This window comes from Dermacentor andersoni, chromosome 1, assembly GCF_023375885.2.
Source record: "Dermacentor andersoni chromosome 1, qqDerAnde1_hic_scaffold, whole genome shotgun sequence".
NCBI classification, from domain to species: domain Eukaryota; kingdom Metazoa; phylum Arthropoda; class Arachnida; order Ixodida; family Ixodidae; genus Dermacentor; species Dermacentor andersoni.
This window is the reverse complement of record NC_092814.1, coordinates 244784015-244801866: the sequence shown is the minus strand read 5'-3', so window position 1 is coordinate 244801866 and position 17852 is coordinate 244784015. Positions and strand designations below refer to the sequence as shown.

At 49.7% G+C, this 17852-nt stretch overlaps 1 protein-coding gene across 1 annotated transcript in view; it reads right to left on the bottom strand.

The window, feature by feature from the left end:
* The window catches only part of LOC126548004 (soluble guanylate cyclase 88E-like), a 215781-nt gene that overhangs the window by 96586 nt on the left and 101343 nt on the right, over nucleotides 1-17852 (bottom strand). Inside the window, exons 6-9 of the mRNA XM_050196075.3 lie at nucleotides 15837-15966; nucleotides 13200-13346; nucleotides 3089-3235; nucleotides 2379-2535 (exon numbers count right to left, since the gene is read on the bottom strand). Of these exons, the coding sequence (XP_050052032.1) occupies nucleotides 2379-2535; nucleotides 3089-3235; nucleotides 13200-13346; nucleotides 15837-15966 (581 nt within the window). The remainder of the gene's footprint in view (nucleotides 1-2378; nucleotides 2536-3088; nucleotides 3236-13199; nucleotides 13347-15836; nucleotides 15967-17852) is intronic.

Below are 17852 nucleotides of genomic sequence, written 5' to 3'. Positions count from 1 at the left end.
GTGCCGGGCGGCCAAATTGCGCAATCAAGATAGCTGCTCAATGCACATTAAACATCGTTCTAGCAATACAGCATGAAGTTCAGAGGTGCAATACAGACTATGAAGCCATGGTCGAATATGATGTTATATATGTGTGCGTCAAGAAAACCATATTTTCCCAAAGAATGATACTGTTTGGATGTGTCTTCAGTGAGGGTAATGAGATGCCCCCACACGTCTTTCCACAGGGACTAAGGCTCAATTCGAATGGGTATGTGGAGCTGCTGTACAGTGCTGTGAAGCCTTAGGGGAAAAAGGGGCTGCCGGACGATCCTACGTGTGGCAGCAAGAGGCTTCCTGCCATACCACATGGAAAACTCAGAAGTGGTTGTCCGAGAATTTTTACGATTCCACCAGTCCCAACATCTGGCCCTCTAACTGCCCTGATTGCAATCCTATTAATCATTGTAGGTGAGGCTCGAATGAGCAGATAGCCAACAGAAATGGCAGTAGCAGAAAGACCCAGCTGATCGACAAGGTGCGTCTCTCCCTCGGGACACCGTGAAGGTCGTGTCTGACAGATTGCGGAGCCGCCTTAAGGAAGTCGTGGATGCTGAGGGTGGCTTCTTTCAGTGATTTCCCTTCGCCATCTTACAGCTTTATGTGCTTTTTGCAAGTGCCCAATAAATTCCGTTTTGCTGAAGTTGCGGCCTCTTTTCGGTCTCTCACCTACAAGTGTCAATGTTATCCCGAATACCCTGTGTATTGAGTCGGCGCATGCGTATAGGCATCTGCACTACCACTACAGCTGTGCCGGCCGCCGGCTCTATCATGCAACGAAACAAACACTACCAAGCCTTGATAAATATCCTCACCGCCACAAATACGCGCCTTCAAACGCACAATTTCTTGAATATAAATGAATTGATTTACTTGGCTCATTGTTCCGTTTTAAAGCGAATAACTTTCTCCAGTTTTCGCAACCGGAGTTTTTCCGCTAAGGGCACGTCCTCTCGCGCCGCAGACTATCTGGGCGCATTCATCGACGAACGCCAACGAGCTCGTTCAGACGTTGTGGCGCGAGAGCTGTGGGGCGATGCTGTGCTGAAGAGCGCGGGAACGACAGCGGCCCTCTCTTACCCTGCCGCCCACTACACCTGCGGCGAGGGCTCCGGCGGCACGATGCCAGTCCCCTTCCACGCCGGCGCTCGCCGCGCTGCCCGAGACAGCACGCATATGACGAATTGGTTTGCAAGTATAGCCACCTATTCTACCGCTGTAGGTGTGCAGGTTAACGATTCTGAGGCTGACTTGACAAAGCTTTTCATTCATAAGTGTTCATAAATTTCATTCATAAGTGTTAAGTTTCGCAATAATATGTTCAACATCACGACTGGCTGGGATCTGCTCTTACGAACGGTGCTACTGTAAGGGCATTCACGTGAATATGGTCCCACTGTCTGCAGCATTTCGCAATGAAACAACAAACACTACGAAATGTCCTCACTGCAACAAATATACGCCTTCAAGCGCATCCTACCTACAATAAAGCGGATAGGTTTCTAGAGGCGTTCGTCTATTCGCTTACATCGACAGTCATGGTCGATGGCTTGTGTACAATTTTTAATACGTAGCATTCTTTGGCGAGTACCCCGGCAATTTTGGAAGCAAAATCGGGCAAAATCCTGTCTGTAACGCAAGATGCGTGATACCTTTCCCAAAGGAATACATAGGGCTCCATAGAAAACACATGGGGTTGGGGTGGACCAACTTGAATTTTAGAGTGAGTCAACCTAAATTTGGGGGTGGGCCATTCTAAATTTGGGGGTGATATGGGGGTGAGTCAACCTAAATTCGGAGCTGGGCCGATTTGAAATTTGGGGTGAGTCAACCTAAATTTGGGGGTGGGCCATCCTAAATTTGGAGGTGATTTGGGGGTGGGTCCACCTAAATTCGGGGGTGGGCCAACTTGAAATGTGGGGTGAGTCAACTAAATTTGGGGGTGGACCGACTTGAAATTAGCGGTGGGCCAAACAGGGAAAGAAGAGAACAAACCAGGCTAAACATAGGGAAAGAAAAGTACGAGCCGAGTCAAAGGATGCTGGGCCTTAGGAGGGGATTCTCTGAATTTCTGCAATTATGTTTCTTTCTTTTTTGACTACATCCATTGTTCCTATGGCGCTCAGCTGATGCAGCTTCTACGATAACCTGTTTTGGTTGAGAAATCAAATAGCCCTAAATATTTTTTGCTTGTTTCCTTTAATAAAGAACAGATATTTTATTGCACCTGTGTGGTTTCTAACTGATTTGTTTTGCTGTTGTCGTTCTTGTTGCGCATTCCAGCCTCCTCTCATTGGCTCCGTGGCAAGGCGCACAAAAAAGTGGCGCGCACATCTTACCGAGCCTCAGGAACGTGCCTTGCTGGTCAAAGGGTTGTCGCTTTCCCTGGAACGAGAACAGCATTTCCAGCGCTGCTGCGCAGACCTGTTCGGCATGGTCTTCTCGTCGTTCAGGCGCACCGCTCACGAGCATGTAAACTTGGCCAACAGTTTCCACCTGTGAAAGATCGGTGATAGCTGTAAGCAGGCAGCACAGCACGTTCTTATGGTCTAATTAACTGTCATGTCATAGTGACTGCGCCGCTTATAGACTACGTACAGAAGCTAAGCAGCATTTATCGTGCTAGTCATAATTTTGGTAGTAGACCACATGGAAACGCCGAATGTTGATGCACTGATTATTTTTTTAACGGCTGGGTATAGGTCCGCATTAATTATCTAGCATCCCATAGATTTTTAAGCAATGAGAAGCACATCGTCAGGTAAGTAGTGACAGAGAAAAGCTCTGGGCGTTCAGTTTGGTCATTTACAGTGCTAAGAACTTAGAGAAATGCTATGCTGCATTGTATTACTGGCGAGAACAAAAGGATAACGAAGGCGGCGAAATTGTCTTCCTTCGTGCAGCGAAATTGTCTTTGTCAAGTCCTTGACGAATGCAAGCCCTCTTGTTGAACACGTACGAAAGGTTGTAATCGCTTTTTCGCAATGGGTGTTCAGCATTACTACCATTCTTCATTTTGTACCTTCTTTAGCATTCAAGGTAGACGCACCTTGAAGACGTGGTAGCGATCCGTGATCAAGTCGAAGAGAGAAAATGTTGCGTTCACCCAGCTGACGACTTGCATGGGGCTCAGATGCCGGCACGCCATAGGAAAGTTGACCAGCTCGCTGAATAGCACCGTCACGCTGTCGAATGTCTGTGTAGTGGTAGGCACAAAAGTAAAATACAGCATGCATTAAAGCATGTCATGCAGCTGCAAAGAGGCGCGAAGAAATGATGCCCTGTTCAGGTGAATACCAGTTAGTCAAGAAGTTGTGCCTGGTCGATGACAGAATGAACATGCGAGATCTTCTCCCGCGACAATGTTTTGGGTTTAGAAGTTTAATCAGTAACTTTCACTCGCGTATTCGCGACGCGTAGTTCCTTACTCAGAGCCACCAATGTTCGCCTTGCTATGGGCACTGCGGCACTAAACAAACGAAATGAAGCACTCATGCCGATAATAGCAGACATTGCCTCGAAGGTTTCGCTGCCCTTTATTCGTCATGCAAGAAGGAAGGAATTGTCCAAAGTTAATTTTAAAAGCGAAAAGCGACCTGCAATTCCTTATATTTCGCCTGCAGTGTGAAGAAGAAGACGCGCGTCGCGGCACACCCGCATCGCCAACGCGCGGCTCGGTTTCGGCTCGCGCTGTTGATTGCTGGCGTCCTTTTTGGACCGTGCTTCGGGCTGACTCGCCGTTTCCTATCGCTGTGCCTTTGCATTAGGAGCCGCCAATAAACCTCTTCTCAATTGGTGGAGGTGCTGGTACTCAAACTCCGTCGCTTGAAACCCAGGAGCTGCGATCGAGAACGCTACCGTCCGCCATGACCGACAGCTCATCCCAAACGGCGCCGACGCCACAGTCCGTCACCTGCACCGGCCTTCCACGACAACGGGACCCCAAGATCTTCAGCGGTGCAGACGACGAAGACGTCGAAGACTGGTTTGCGTCATATGAACGGGTGAGCGCGCACAACAAGTGGGATGATCCAGCCAAGTTAACCCACGTCATCTTTTATCTGGCTGGTGTTGCCCAACTCTGGTTTCACAACCACAAAAGTGACGTACCCACATGATCAGTCTTTAAGACAACCTTTACGGAAGTGTTCGGCCGACACGCTGTTCGCAAGCTGCGTGCCGAACAACGCTTGCGCGCCCGAGCACAGCAGACGGCAGAAACGTTCACGAGCTACATTGAAGACGTCGTGGACCTTTGTAAACGAGTCAACGCCGCAATGCCCGAAGTTGAGCGAATTCGCCATATACTGAAAGGCATCGATGACGGCGCATTCCAGATGCTCCTAGCCAGGAATCCACGCACTGTGTCTGAAGTCGCCAGCCTATGCCAAAGTTACGATGAACTAAGGAAGCAACGCGCTTCGACTCGGCGTGCTCTGGGAAGCGACGACTTGTTGGCGAGCCTTGACAATATGTACGACCCATCCTCATTCTTTCAGCGGGTCAAGGACTTCGTGCGTGAGGAAGTTGCCCGCCAACTTTCTTTAGTCCCCTTTACTCAGCAGCCCCCCTCCCGTCTTCCAAACACGCTCCGCACCCTCATTTCCGAAGAGGTCACTCAAGTTGTCCCTTCCACACACCATAATCCGCCTGCAGCCGCGAATCTCAACTCTGCGCTGGCAGTGCAGCCTGTCGCCACGCCTCTCACCTATGCGCAGCCAGTCCTGCCTGTGGCCGCGCCTCTTACGTACGCGCAGGCAGTACGCAGGCCTCCACCTTCGTCGTTCGCGACCCAGTCCCAACCGGTGCCACCGGAAGCCCATGCTGCATCTTGGACCGCACCGCGAGCTAATCCTTGGAGGACACCTGACAATCGTCCCATCTGTTATTCTTGCTGCACTCCCGGACACGTCGCCCGATATTGCCGCCGTCGCCCTCAAGCGTTCGGCGACGCCTCTCAGCCCTTCCAGTACGGCAGCCAGTCATTTCGCCAATACGCCGCTCCTTCCCCCCAACCGTACGCTCGTGCTGACATCCCAGAATTTCCTTCGCGTCGCTCGCCATCCCCTCGCCGACGCTCGCTCTCCCCAATGAGTCGGCGACCCGCACCACCTGACCAGGAAAACTGAACGTCGCAGTTCAAGAGGCAAGAACTGCGCCCCATTCGAACTGTCTAAGTCCTCGCGCCTCTCCTACTAACGTGGTCAAAATTTGTGTAGAAAGTATTCCTGCATTCGGTCTTGATACCGGCGCAGCCGTTTCTGTGATGGTGGTGGTGATAAACTTTATTGAAAGGGGGAAGGGTAAAGAGGGACGTGGCTGAGGGTTTGGGCTCAAGTAAGTCCCTGGGCCTGCTTGGCCTTTTCCGCCCAGTCCACCAGTTCAAGTTGTCCGTCGACGTCCCCGGGACTGAGCCAGGCTGTCCAGTCAGTCTCGCTGCTGACGGGGGGATGATACCCGCCAAACTGTGCCGTTCGCTGCGCAAGGTGACCACGCCGCTTTCTGGACTGTCTCTTCGTACGGCAAGCGCGCAGCACGTCACTCCGCACGCAGCCTGTACTGTACGTGTGCTTATTCACGGCATTGTTTACATCGTCGAATGTGTTGTTCTTCCCACCAGCCGTGGTTGCTCAGTGGCTATGGTGTTGGGCTGCTGAGCACGAGGTCGCGGGATCGAATCCCGGCCACGGCGGCCGCATTTCGATGGGGGCGAAATGCGAAAACACCGGTGTGCTTAGATTTAGGCGCACGTTAAAGAACCCCAGGTGGTCGAAATTTCCGGAGTCCTCCACTACGGCGTGCCTTATAATCAGACAGTGGTTTTGGCACGTAAAACCCCATAATTGTTTTGTTTTCTTCTTCCCACCTGCTCACATGACGTCATCCTCGGATGGGACTTCTTATCCCGTCATAAAGCAGTGATCGACTGCGCACGCGCCGAAGTTGAATTTTCCCCTTGTGACGCAACCTTGGACGAAGATTGTGACCGCCCTTCTAAACTTACCGCGCCGCGTGGCTCCTTCGCCCTCGTACCCGTCTCTTGCGATGCCGTGGCTGATGCAACGGTCCTCTTCACACCGTCCGACGTCTTCATGAGCCGTAAATCTCTACCACTACCCTTCACGACGCTTGACATGGCTGGCGGCTGCAGCAATATATTGTCACGTGGTGGTGACGTTAAGAACACAGTAGCAATACTGTGAAAGGCAAAACTAGATCTTATTGGGCGAACCTGTGCCCACAAAACAGGCTACACTTATAGCACAACGAAAGCGGCGAACACAGTCGGCGATCGTCGGAATTCTGATCAGCGGGTCAAGCGCGTCGGCTTTTATACAGAATCGTCGAATGTTCCAGACTAATCGTTGGGACCCGCGTGCCTTCCACAAAGTTCTACACCATTCGCGTCAGGCGAATAAATCAGATAACACAAGGTTCGGCGACAACAGACTGCGGATAGAAGCATCGATAACTTTCCAGAAACTTCGGATACATGCAAGCGCGTCCCGCGCTGTGCGATAAGATTTGTTAGGCGGCGAAACGTGGTCGCCCGATAAATATAAGTACACGTGTCAATATACTTTTACAATCCCCTCTGCGCGCCTATTACGTTGCTCGTTGGTGAATGCCTTGGCTTCGTGGAACTCCTCGACTCTTCGTCTTTGGTTGACGTCCCCGGAGACTCTTTTGATGTCGATTCCGGCCAACCATCGTCGATTTCCGCGTTTGAGGAATCGTCCAGTGATGCGTTCTCGAATGCCATCGTCGATACCCTCACACCTGCCGAACACGCCGACCTTCTTGATCTCCTGCACAAATTTAGAAGTTCATTCGACGTTTCACAACCTCACCTGGGCCGCACGTCGGAAGTGCAGCACTACATTGACACCGGTTCACATCAGCCGTTACGTCAACGACTGTACCGCGTCTCTGCCGAAGAGCGTCATGTCATTACCACCCAAGTCGAAGATATGCTGTGCTGTGATGTTATTCAACCTTCGCACAGTCCCTGGGCATCTCCTGTCGTTCTCGTTCGCAAGAAGGACGGGTCTATTCGCTTTTGCGTCGACTACCGTCGGTTCAATAAGGTAACGCGCAAAGACGTCTATCCTTTGCCGCGCATCGACGACGCCCTCGACAGTCTTCAGGGAGCAGAATTCTTCTCGTCCCTTGACTTGCGTTCAGGGTACTAGCAGGTCCCGATGGCTGCGGCAGATCGCCAGAAAACCGCATTCATTACGCCTGACGGCTTATATGAAATTCTATGACGGCTTATATATGACGGCTTATATGCCTTTCGGGCTTTGTAACGCCCCTGCCACCTTTGAACGACTCATGGACAACACGCTGCGTGGCCTCAAGTGGTCTATATGTCTGTGTTACCTCGACGATGTCGTGGTTTTCTCGCCTGATTTCCCTACTCACCTGCTCCGCCTCAGACAAGTTTTGCCCTGTCTAACGAACGCTGGCTTTCCACTCAACCTCAAGAAATGCCGCTTCGCCGCGCGAGAGCTTACCATTTTAGGCCACGTTGTGTCCAAGCACGGCGTTCTACCCGATCCTGCAAAACTTCGAGCAGTCGCTGAGTTTCCAAAGCCTCAGACGATCAAAGAACTTCGAAGCTTTGTGGGCCTATGCTCATATTTCCGGCGCTTTGTTAGGAATTTCGCATCCATCATGGCGCCATTGACTCAGCTTCTACGCGGTGACGCCGCCCTCTCCTGCTGGTCCCCTGCATGTGACTCCGCCTTTGCTACGCTGCGTCGTCTTCTCACCTCCCCACATATTCTTCGCCATTTCGACCCGTCAGCTGCAACTGAAGTGCATACAGATGCCAGCGGGGTCGGTCTCGGCGCCGTCCTCGCCCCACGAAAGCCCGGCTACCCCGAATATGTAGTCGCATATGTGAGTCGCACGCAGACGAAGCCTGAGGCCAATTACAGCGTTACCGAAAAAGAGTGCTTGGCTTTAGTATGAGCACTTGGCAAGTTCCGACCATACCTGTACGGGCGCCCATTCGACTTGGTCACAGATCACCACGCGCTTTGTTGGCTCGCCAACTTGTAAGATCCCACTGGCCGCCTAGCCCGTTGGGCACTACGCATCCAGGAGTACGATATTCGCGTCGTATACCGCAGCGCACGCACACGCTCCGACGCAGACGCCTTGTCTCGTTCACCTTTACCTCCAGACTCGGCCTCCGGAACCACTTCCGCACATTCCGTGTCATCTTTCGACATAGACTCCTTTGCCACCGCACAACGTTGTGACCCGTGGATCGCTTCTCTTTTCGACTATCTTTCTGGATCATCGACCATCCCTGTATCCCGAACCCTCCGATGCCAAGCAGTTCATTTCGCCATTCGTGACCAGCTGCTGCACCGACGCAATTACACTCCTGAAGGTCGTCGGTGGCTTCTGGTGGTTCCTCGCAGCTTAAGGTCTCAAATATGTGCCGCTTTCCACAACGATCCGCAGTGTGGCCACACCGGAGTCTTCAAGACGTACGAACGAATTCGCCGCCGGTACTACTGGCGCGGCATGTACAATTGTGTACACAAGTTTGTTCGGTGCTGTCTTGACTGTCAACGCCGCAAATCGCCGCCTTTACGCCCGTCTGGTGCCTTGCAGCCGCTCCGGTGCTCTGCCACACCATTCGATCACGTCGGCATCGACCTATACGGCCCGCTTCCTATGACGCCAGACGGCAATCGGTGGATCGTAGTTGCTGTTGACCATTTGACACGCTACGCCGAAACTGCTGCTTTACCAAGTGCTACAGCACGGGATGTAGCCTCTTTCGCCCTACATCGCTTCGTGCTTCGACACGGCGCACCTCGAGAACTTCTCAGCGATCGAGGTCACGCCTTCCTCTCAGAAGTCGTCGAAAGTTTGCTTTCCGAATGCCATATTATTCATCGGACAAGCACGGCATACCATCCACAGACTAGCGGGCTCACAGAGCGATTTAACCGCACACTTGGTGATATGCTCTCTATGTACGTGGCATCTGATCATGGTAACTGGGACCGCATCCTTCCATTCATCACGTTCGCGTACAACACCGCGATCCAGGCCACTACGGGATTTTCACCTTTCTTCCTCCTGTATGGCCGCGAGCCTACGCATACCATCGACACGCTCCTTCCATACCGTCCTGACGCCTCCGAGTGTCTACCTGTGTCCGACGTCGCCCGACAAGCCACAGAATGCCGCCAGCTAGCGCGCTCTTTTACGGCAGAGCAACAGCAGCGGTAGAAAGAAAACCGCATCGACACGCTTGATTGTTCGACCGCTGGTTGTGCCAGCTATTGTGATCAGCCTGCGAATGCACGTTTATGTCTATTTATTTATTGATCTGCGCCCGAAATAAATATGTTGGTAATGCCCGTGCCATGGCCAATGCGTCTTCCTTAATGTGCGGTTCCTCTTTGCGGCAAATGTGTTTTTAGCCAAGAGATCGGTTCCACGTTGAAAGGAGCCTCTGGCGTACAGCGCAACCCATGTCTCGCAGCCACCGGTCATTCTCAGGAAGCTGCACTCGCACATGGTGTGTTTCAATTGTCAGCGTAGACAGCAAAAAGATAGCTAAGCGGACAGTCTTAAATATCACTCAATGCTGGCGAAGCCGGCAAGGAAGGCAGGTACGTGAAGACAGCATCGAAGGGAACAAAGACGCAGTCTATTTGCTGTCCAAACGGGATGGTGACTGAGCAACCTGTCTGAAAGTCCAGGTGAAACATGGCCTGCGCACAAGAAAGCGTAGTCATGTTATCGTTCAGATTTTTTAGCAAGCTACGCTGTTTTCTTCTTAGCTTAGTATACAGAAGGCGTTAAAATATTGCAATAATATTTCTCCTTTCTTTCCAGTTCTTTCTTTAATTATTATTGTCCACGAAAGGTGGCGTCAAGTCTCAGAAACGGAGGCACCACAGTTCCTAGTAGTGGTTCAGAAAGTTTGGTACTGGGAATTCCTTCTGTGTGTGTGTGTGTTTTAGAGCGAAGCTCCTAAGCGCCCGTTCCTGCGTTGAGCGTCGGCGTGCCTCGTCTTCCCTCGGCGTAAAGCCTGTTTCACACGCAAGCGATTTTGGGCCAGGAACGGCGCGGCACCTGTCGCGTCAGCAAGCCTCCTTTCCTAATACCAGGCTCCTGAGCGGCGCGCGGCTGCGATCGCGATCGCAATATTTGGAAAAATTCGCGAGCGCCGAGAGCGACAACCAATGGCGGAGTGCCTTGAGCAGTGACGTTGCGGGGAACCGGGGAACTCGCCCGCTCGAGCACACGGTTCTAGCAGACGGCATTTGTAGCAGACGACGTACGCTGTCAGTTTGCAATGTCTCGCGCGGTTTTCAACGAGCTGTTCATCTCTCAAGTTGTGCAGCGTCCACTTGTTTGGGATACTAAAACGAAAGATTTTCGCAATAAAGAGGAGGGTTCTTTGGGAAGAAATTATGGACTGGAGCCGAAGGTACTCGTCGTCGCAAGTGACGCATGCTTCCATAAAGTAAATGCCGGCGTCGCTAGAATCGGCCATGTTCGTTGGTGCTTCAGAATTGCCGCTTGTTTCCATCTGTCCTTTTCGAGTTCCATTCTTTGGAGCCAAATTGTCCCCACGTGCTGTTTTCCTCTTGCCTCTTCTTTTCTCCTCATGGTGACCACATATGGCCCAAGACAGACACGATGAAACGGCAGTCCATACGTTTTGTTCGCAGCGCGTGTAGGTGCTTTTTTTTCCCTTCCTTACAACTCCGAGCTAGCGTGTTCGCAGTTTTGTTTGGTCATGTTTCTTCAGTTAAAAGGTGACGTATCCCGAGGTCTACAAGTGCTGCCGCCTTTGTACTCGAATGCCTACAGGCGGAAAGGAACGCGAGCTTCTTTGAAAGCCGTCCATGGGCCTCTTGCATCCGGGCGGTCGAGATGGCACCCGAAGGCTTTGCGATGTTCGAAAACAAGAGCCGTTGGCAGGCGGGCACCTGCCTCAAGCCCAGATCGCGGAAATACGAACCAACTCACTCATTTGCTTCCATGCGGCTAATTCTGTGTGCGTCTACTAAACAAGACTGTTAAGCTGTCGCCTATAAAGAGCTAAAAGAGACATAAATGGGAATAAACAAAGTTGTATCCACCGTTCTATGCACAGTGTGTCTTTTTTTTTTCGAGGTTTACAAGCACGAAAGTGGAGCACCAACTTAATACATCGATCAAACCCGCATCTCAAGCACGCCAAAACATGGAAATGTGGAGCAAGGCGCCGCTCTTGAAGACCGCTGAAACCCGCGGCTCACGGGCGCTTTCCACAAGCGACACTGTGCATCACAGCGGCACGCGTCGCGCCAAAACGAAGCATGTGAAACGAAGCTGCGTTTGCACGCCGCGAACATCGCCGCTCCGTCGCTTGCATGTGAAACAGGCTTAAGCGAACGAACGAGCACAGCGAACGAGGAAAGAGTGAACGCGGAGCGCAGCGGCGGATGAAAGACGGCGAGAGCAAAGTGAGCGCGAGGAGCAAGGCGGAGGAGGTGGTTTCAGCGGAAGCAGGATGAGAAAAGCGGAGGAAGCCACCTTGAAGCCCCACCAGATAACCCTCCCAACCGCGCATCCTCGGAAGCGGCGGCACCGGCCACGCGGAGGAAAAGAAAAGAACCAGAAAGCTCGCCTTCGCGCCTATATAGCCTTCGCTGCAAGTGTTTCCTAGTAAAGGTTACGGCTGCATAAGCTGCAGTTGCCGGGAAGCGGCAACTGTATGGCCGGTCTATATATAGCCCCGCGCGTCGCGGCTCTGCCAGTGGGTACGGTCATCGGTGCGGTGCCTCAATATATCGCGAAATAAAAACAAGTGCAGAGTGGCGCTCAAATTTCGCGTTCGGGAGTATCGTAATCGTCAGCGAACATTTTTCTCAACAAGATAGGTAGGACATTAAGCTAAATAAGAAGAGCTTGGTGGCAACAATTAGCAGAGTTCCTTCCGGTAATTGTTGTATGAAGCTCTATGCCTAAAACGTTCCATAACTTGGGCTCGAAGCGTTCTTCGTAGGCTGTCTACGATACATACATACATACATACATACATACATACATACATACATACACACACACACACGCATACATATACATACATACATACATACATACATACATACATACATACATACACACGCATACATACATGCATACATACACACGCATACATACATACATACATACATACATACATCTTTATTTCAGCAGCTGACAACTTATTACACATATCGTGCCTGCATAAGCGCAAGTCGCTGCGGGTCACGGCAGGCATGAGGTGCTAGCTCGCTGCTAGCAAAAGAAGTACGACGTATATGCTACATATCACAACAGCTTCAAGAGAACACTGAACATGAATATTTTACTGTGTTAGTAGCGTGACAAAAAAAAAAAACCTATTTGAAAAAATCAAATCTCCCGCTATTTCTTTGGGAAAAGGTGAAGAAATACATATATAGAAAATATCACAATCTTTTTGTTTACAAGACAATAGTGCAAATAATGATAGGAACTGTTTAACAAAAAACATACGTACACATCAAGTTTACCTGTCAAGTATTTTGAGGATGAAGCAATCATGCTTTAATTTGTTGTTTGGCTTCTTTTTGGGAATGCTGTTGAATTATTTCTTTCGGCAACTGGTTAAAATGAAAAGGAACGTAATATTCTCGACACTTTTTACCATAGATCGTATATATACGTGGTAACTGATAAAGGCATGTTTTTCTTAGAGTTTTAGGTTTATTCTTTATCATTTTGTGGCGATTCAAGAAAATATTACGAAGAAGTATCACTTGTACAAACAGATCCGAAAAGGACTCAACACCTGCAATATTACTTCTTACGTCACTGTCTGAACAATCATAAGCGGTACCATACAGTATGCTCGCGGCTATCCTATGCAATAGCTTATCCACTCGATCTACTTTCGTTTGTGAGCAGGAACCAAAAACTGAAATACCATATCTGAGCACAGACTGGCCTAGAGCCTTAAAAACTAACCTTCGCAACTTAAGAGGCGTGTTAAAACCAGGAAATAACCAGGAGAAATGTTGGCGAGAATTGGAGCAGAGAGGGAGAGAACGGCATATCTAAATGATGCCTCTGGGTCTAGTTCCACGGTTTATTGTACATGCACGCACCTCGCATGTGTCGACGGGATGGGCCCCGCGGCGGAGCCTGTCGGCCACAGACTTTGGTATCATCGAGTACAGCAACTCGTCGCCCCTTTGGCGCCATGCGTCCAGCCTCACCAGGTTCTCCTCGAGTGTCCGGCTCTTGCTCTCTTGCTGCACTCGCCGCATTACGCTCCTTTTAGTAACAAAACAATCGCGGAGACGACACACGTGGATCACTCAATGAAACGAAACAGCAGCATCACTAAAGCGGATCGGTACTTTTACGGCTAAGTGCCTGGTCTTCGTCTCATGTTCCTATATATAGTAAGAGCTTACTCGTCAGTGCCGAAATATTAACTGCAGGAGTGACGAGGCAATCCACAATTAAAAGCTACTGATCAGCTTCTGCTGTATAGATAATTAAAGGAGCTTAACCGAAATCCAGAATGCCAGCGCTCTTCTATTTATTATTATTATTATTATTATTATTATTATTATTATTATTATTATTATTAGCCAGCGCTAGCTATTACAAGTTTCAGCTCTCGTGCACACATCTTTAGGCCACGCCACGGAAATGGCTATCTTAAATATCTTCCGTAGTTGCTCCGGGCGCCTGGGTTGAAGTTGTCCAAATGTTTCTTCGATAACTGTAGAGCGATGACAGTAGCGATAAAGACTTTCAGTGCAGATGTATTTCTTCTAACCTCGTATCGCCCTTGCTGCATAGCTGGGTTCTGCATTCAAGATTTTAAGCAGTATCATCGTCGTAAATGTGACCTTTAAGGGGCACCAGGGGCAGTTCCAAGCGAATCGGACGTGAAGCGGTTTTAGTGGAAAAGAATGCCCATGTCCATTCTGGAATTGAATTCTGGAGTATTACCTGCCAAAACCACGATTTGATTATGAGGTAAGCCGTAATGGGGGAGTTCAGATTAATTTTGACCGCCTGAGGATTCTTAACTTGCCCCCAATGAACGGCACACGGGCCCTCTTGAATTTCGCCCCCATCAAAATGCGGCAGCCGCGGCGGGGCTTTGATCCCGTGACCTCGTGTTTAGCAGCGCAGCACCATAGCTGCTAAGCCACCGCGGCGGATGCCTGTATCCATGCTAACAATGTGTCTATACCGCATTGAATTAGCAGAATGCAGCTCTTTTTAAGCTTCGAGCTACTTATAATGTGATGATTAGCGACAATGTGAGCATTGCGACAAGTCGTAGCAATGAGCGATGAAAAGAAGTCGTCGCAACAGCCAACTGGGGGACAGATACCGCTTCAAATGCGTTTTTAGCCCCCCACCCTTCTTTGTTTATTATTAAAGTTAAAATTCATAGTGCTGTTCCGCCTTTTCAAGCGGATTTCTTGATGACTTAGCGGAGATTACGTGCGTAAGAAATCGGTATGTTCAGGTCCCTGATAAAAAGATTAACTAATTATTTCATTAGGTATTCACTTTAAGGCGTTGCTTTAATTGCGAGAAGGGGCTCGTTTTTTGTTAATCAGGAGTACATATATAGAGAACAGGCAATGAAGCAAAGGAAAGCATAGGAGTAATTAGCTGTGGTTGAAATTGAAATATTGAAAATGACCAGGAAAAAAAGAAAATGAAACGTGACGAAAAGATAACATGTTGCTGGCGGGAGACAAACCACTCGAGCCCCTCGGTTTCCCTTTTTCTCGTACATTCACAGCGAGGGTCTTGAATCTGGCAGCTTTGATGCCATTAACCAGCATTCGAGAGTTTATTAGCCGCGGGCCTGCTCTCCCAAGTCAATGTGTTACGTGGCGCCATCAGGCAAAAATGGATGTTCCCCATCCGCCCGCTATGCCGCTGAGTGGCGCTGGCTAACGCTCCCAGGGCCAGGTCGCGTTAATACCCAAGATAACGAACGGATTGACGGTAGCGCAACACACGCGTAAGGCGAAGGTTTTTCGTTCGTCTCCTGTCGGCGACTTGCTATCTTTCTGGCCACTTTCATTTTCCCTTTTCCTGGCTATTTTCTACAGTTCCATTTCAACCACAGTTAATTACCCCTATGATTTCCTTGGCTTCATTACCTGTTGGCATTATATGGCCGTGTTTCATTTTTGGTGCCGAACAGCAGTGAATTCATGTCTACTTAACAGAAACCTGACTATAGAACCACCAACCTAGAATCCGTACCCGAAATCTGCTAAAAAATGCATTAAATTTACGGTTAGGATAATCTCGATCAAGGCTTTAGGAAAACCGTTATCTGGAACGTGAATGTGCTTCAGAACGGCTATCTCCGCAGTGATGTTAGTCTTATATTTTTTGCTCAGAAGACATACGAGCTGCTGCTTTAGACTTGAGCTTGGAAATGGGGACATATGTCTTAAGGTGAATACATGTAATTAAGTTACATTTTCTTTAATTATACGCCCAAACATTGCGATTTGCCGTGCAACTAATGTATACCTCTTCATGGTAATCCGCCTGAACAGGAATCGCCCTAATATGTGCTTAATACTATTTTAAAGAAGTCTGTTCGAACCAAAGAGAAAAGGAAACGCATATGCAGGTGCGCGCCCCATTCTATCGCCGCTATGGGGAAGCAATTGTGGCGCTCTTATTTTGTTCGTGAAATGGAGTCATGCTTGTACATAAATGAGCGCGGAAAGCCATGTTCTGCCCACCTCTCTGTAGGAGACTTCGAGGTTGGCGCCATGTTGCCACTCGGCCAGCACAATGTCGCGCGTCATGTCGTGGATGCACAGATCCTCGAGGTAGAGGCCCGCCATCTGCAGCTCGTCCAGGCCACTCAGTCTGCGCACCAGCGATGAAAATCAGCGATATTTGTCACAGCGTCTCAATAGGATAATTTTCATAATGGGCCCTTCTTGGCGCATCTAATGCTTCGATTGTTAAATACACACGTTTCGTACTACCTCTGCATGTGTACTGCTGCTCGTGCTTTGTTAGACTTGCTTTTTAGGCGCCCTACGAGGCCTAGCTCTCCAGCTTTCATTGAAGTGGCTTTGCGTTTTGAAGTGGACATGCGGTGTGTTTCAGCGATGACTGTCTAATTATTAAGCATAGGGCATTCGAGACACCATGGTGCTTTTTTTTTTATCTCCATGGCTCACCACAAGAGCGGTCAAAAGAAAACGCTGAGATAAATCATTGAATAGATTAATTAACTAATATTCGTTAACTAACTTCCCGATTTTTAACTTTAGACCTCTAATGCCAGTTGTACGTCTGTGCCTGCGGTAACCCATGAACATGACAAGCAAGCTATTTCCTTCAGTGCGCATGTGCGCACTCTTTCTGTCACACCTTTCCTCTCCCCTTATCTTTTCTTTATATTTCCGAGCGTGAAATAAACCCCGCGTTCTTCGGCTGGAACGACTGTCTCGTTCACTACGGGAGGGGCCTTGCCTCCGCCCGTCAACCATCGCAACAGTGGCGACGAGAACCCCCACGGATACGCAACAGCGACCGGGCACCAGCCACGACACGAAGACGCCCATCAGCCCAGCCGCGACCATGGCCCTCAGGCTTCCGGATTTTATAGAGGACACACATAAGTGGAACGCATATCTCGTAAAAGTCGATGCTTACTTTGAAGCAAACGAGGTTACAGACGACGCCAAGAAGAGAGCCTTGTTGGTTGCGGCGTTAGGATCTCGGACCGTGGAGATTCTTTGCGGTAGAGTAGCACCTAGAAAACCGAGCTCGCTAAGCTATGAAGAAGTCGTTTCAACCTTGAATGAGCACTATGATCCATCTCCTAACGAGATATCGGAAAGTTTCAAGTTCTTTCATCGAAGCCAACAAGGAGAGTCTATGCAGGCGTTTATCGTAGAGATTCGTAGAATAGCCCATAACTGCAATTTCTCATCGATGTTGCAGCGAATGCTGAGGGATCGCATCGTTTGCGGAGTGCGGTCGAAAAACTTGCAGAAACAGCTACTAGCCAAGAAGGATTTGACTCTTGCGGAAGCCGAAGCACTTGCTCTAGCAGCAGAAAGCGCAGAGCTAGGTTCGCAACAGATAAGCAGTCAAGGTGACGCCATCGATGGGCTCAACTTTCAGCGGAAAGGGGAACCCGCAATATCAAGGAATGAACAGAGTATGTCAGTGCAACAATGTAGCTGCTGTGGCAGACAAGGGCATCAAGCCATTGCGTGCTCGCTGCGAAGGCGCCGGTGTTACAAATGCGGGCGACAAGGTCACTTGGCGCGAGTATGCTCGCGAACAGTTCCCGCCCATCGAACCTTGGCGATAACCGAATGTTCAGCTGACATTGAAGGCAGCGGCAGCAATGCATTGCAAATATGGTCAGTAAAAAGTAATGAATGTCTGGTTCCGCCCATACAGAAACTTGTCACGTGGAATGGAATTCCGCTGAAAATGATAAGCAATATACGAAGCTCATCGTCATAAGTGGCCACCGTTTTGTGAGGCGGCGCTAACCCTTTCATGTTACCTTGGAAAGCTACCACTGCTGGGCGTTCTGCAAATGCAAGCTTCCTATAAGTCTGCGACAGTTGACTGCGATCTCGTAGTGTTCAACTGCGAAGGCCCTAGCCTTTGTGGCCGTGACTTACTACAGAAACTCGAAATAAAAGGGGCGCCGCTTCTTCAGATCACGTCGCAGTCAACCGAAGTGAAGCTGGAGAGCCAAGGAGCTGCACCCGTGATGGAGC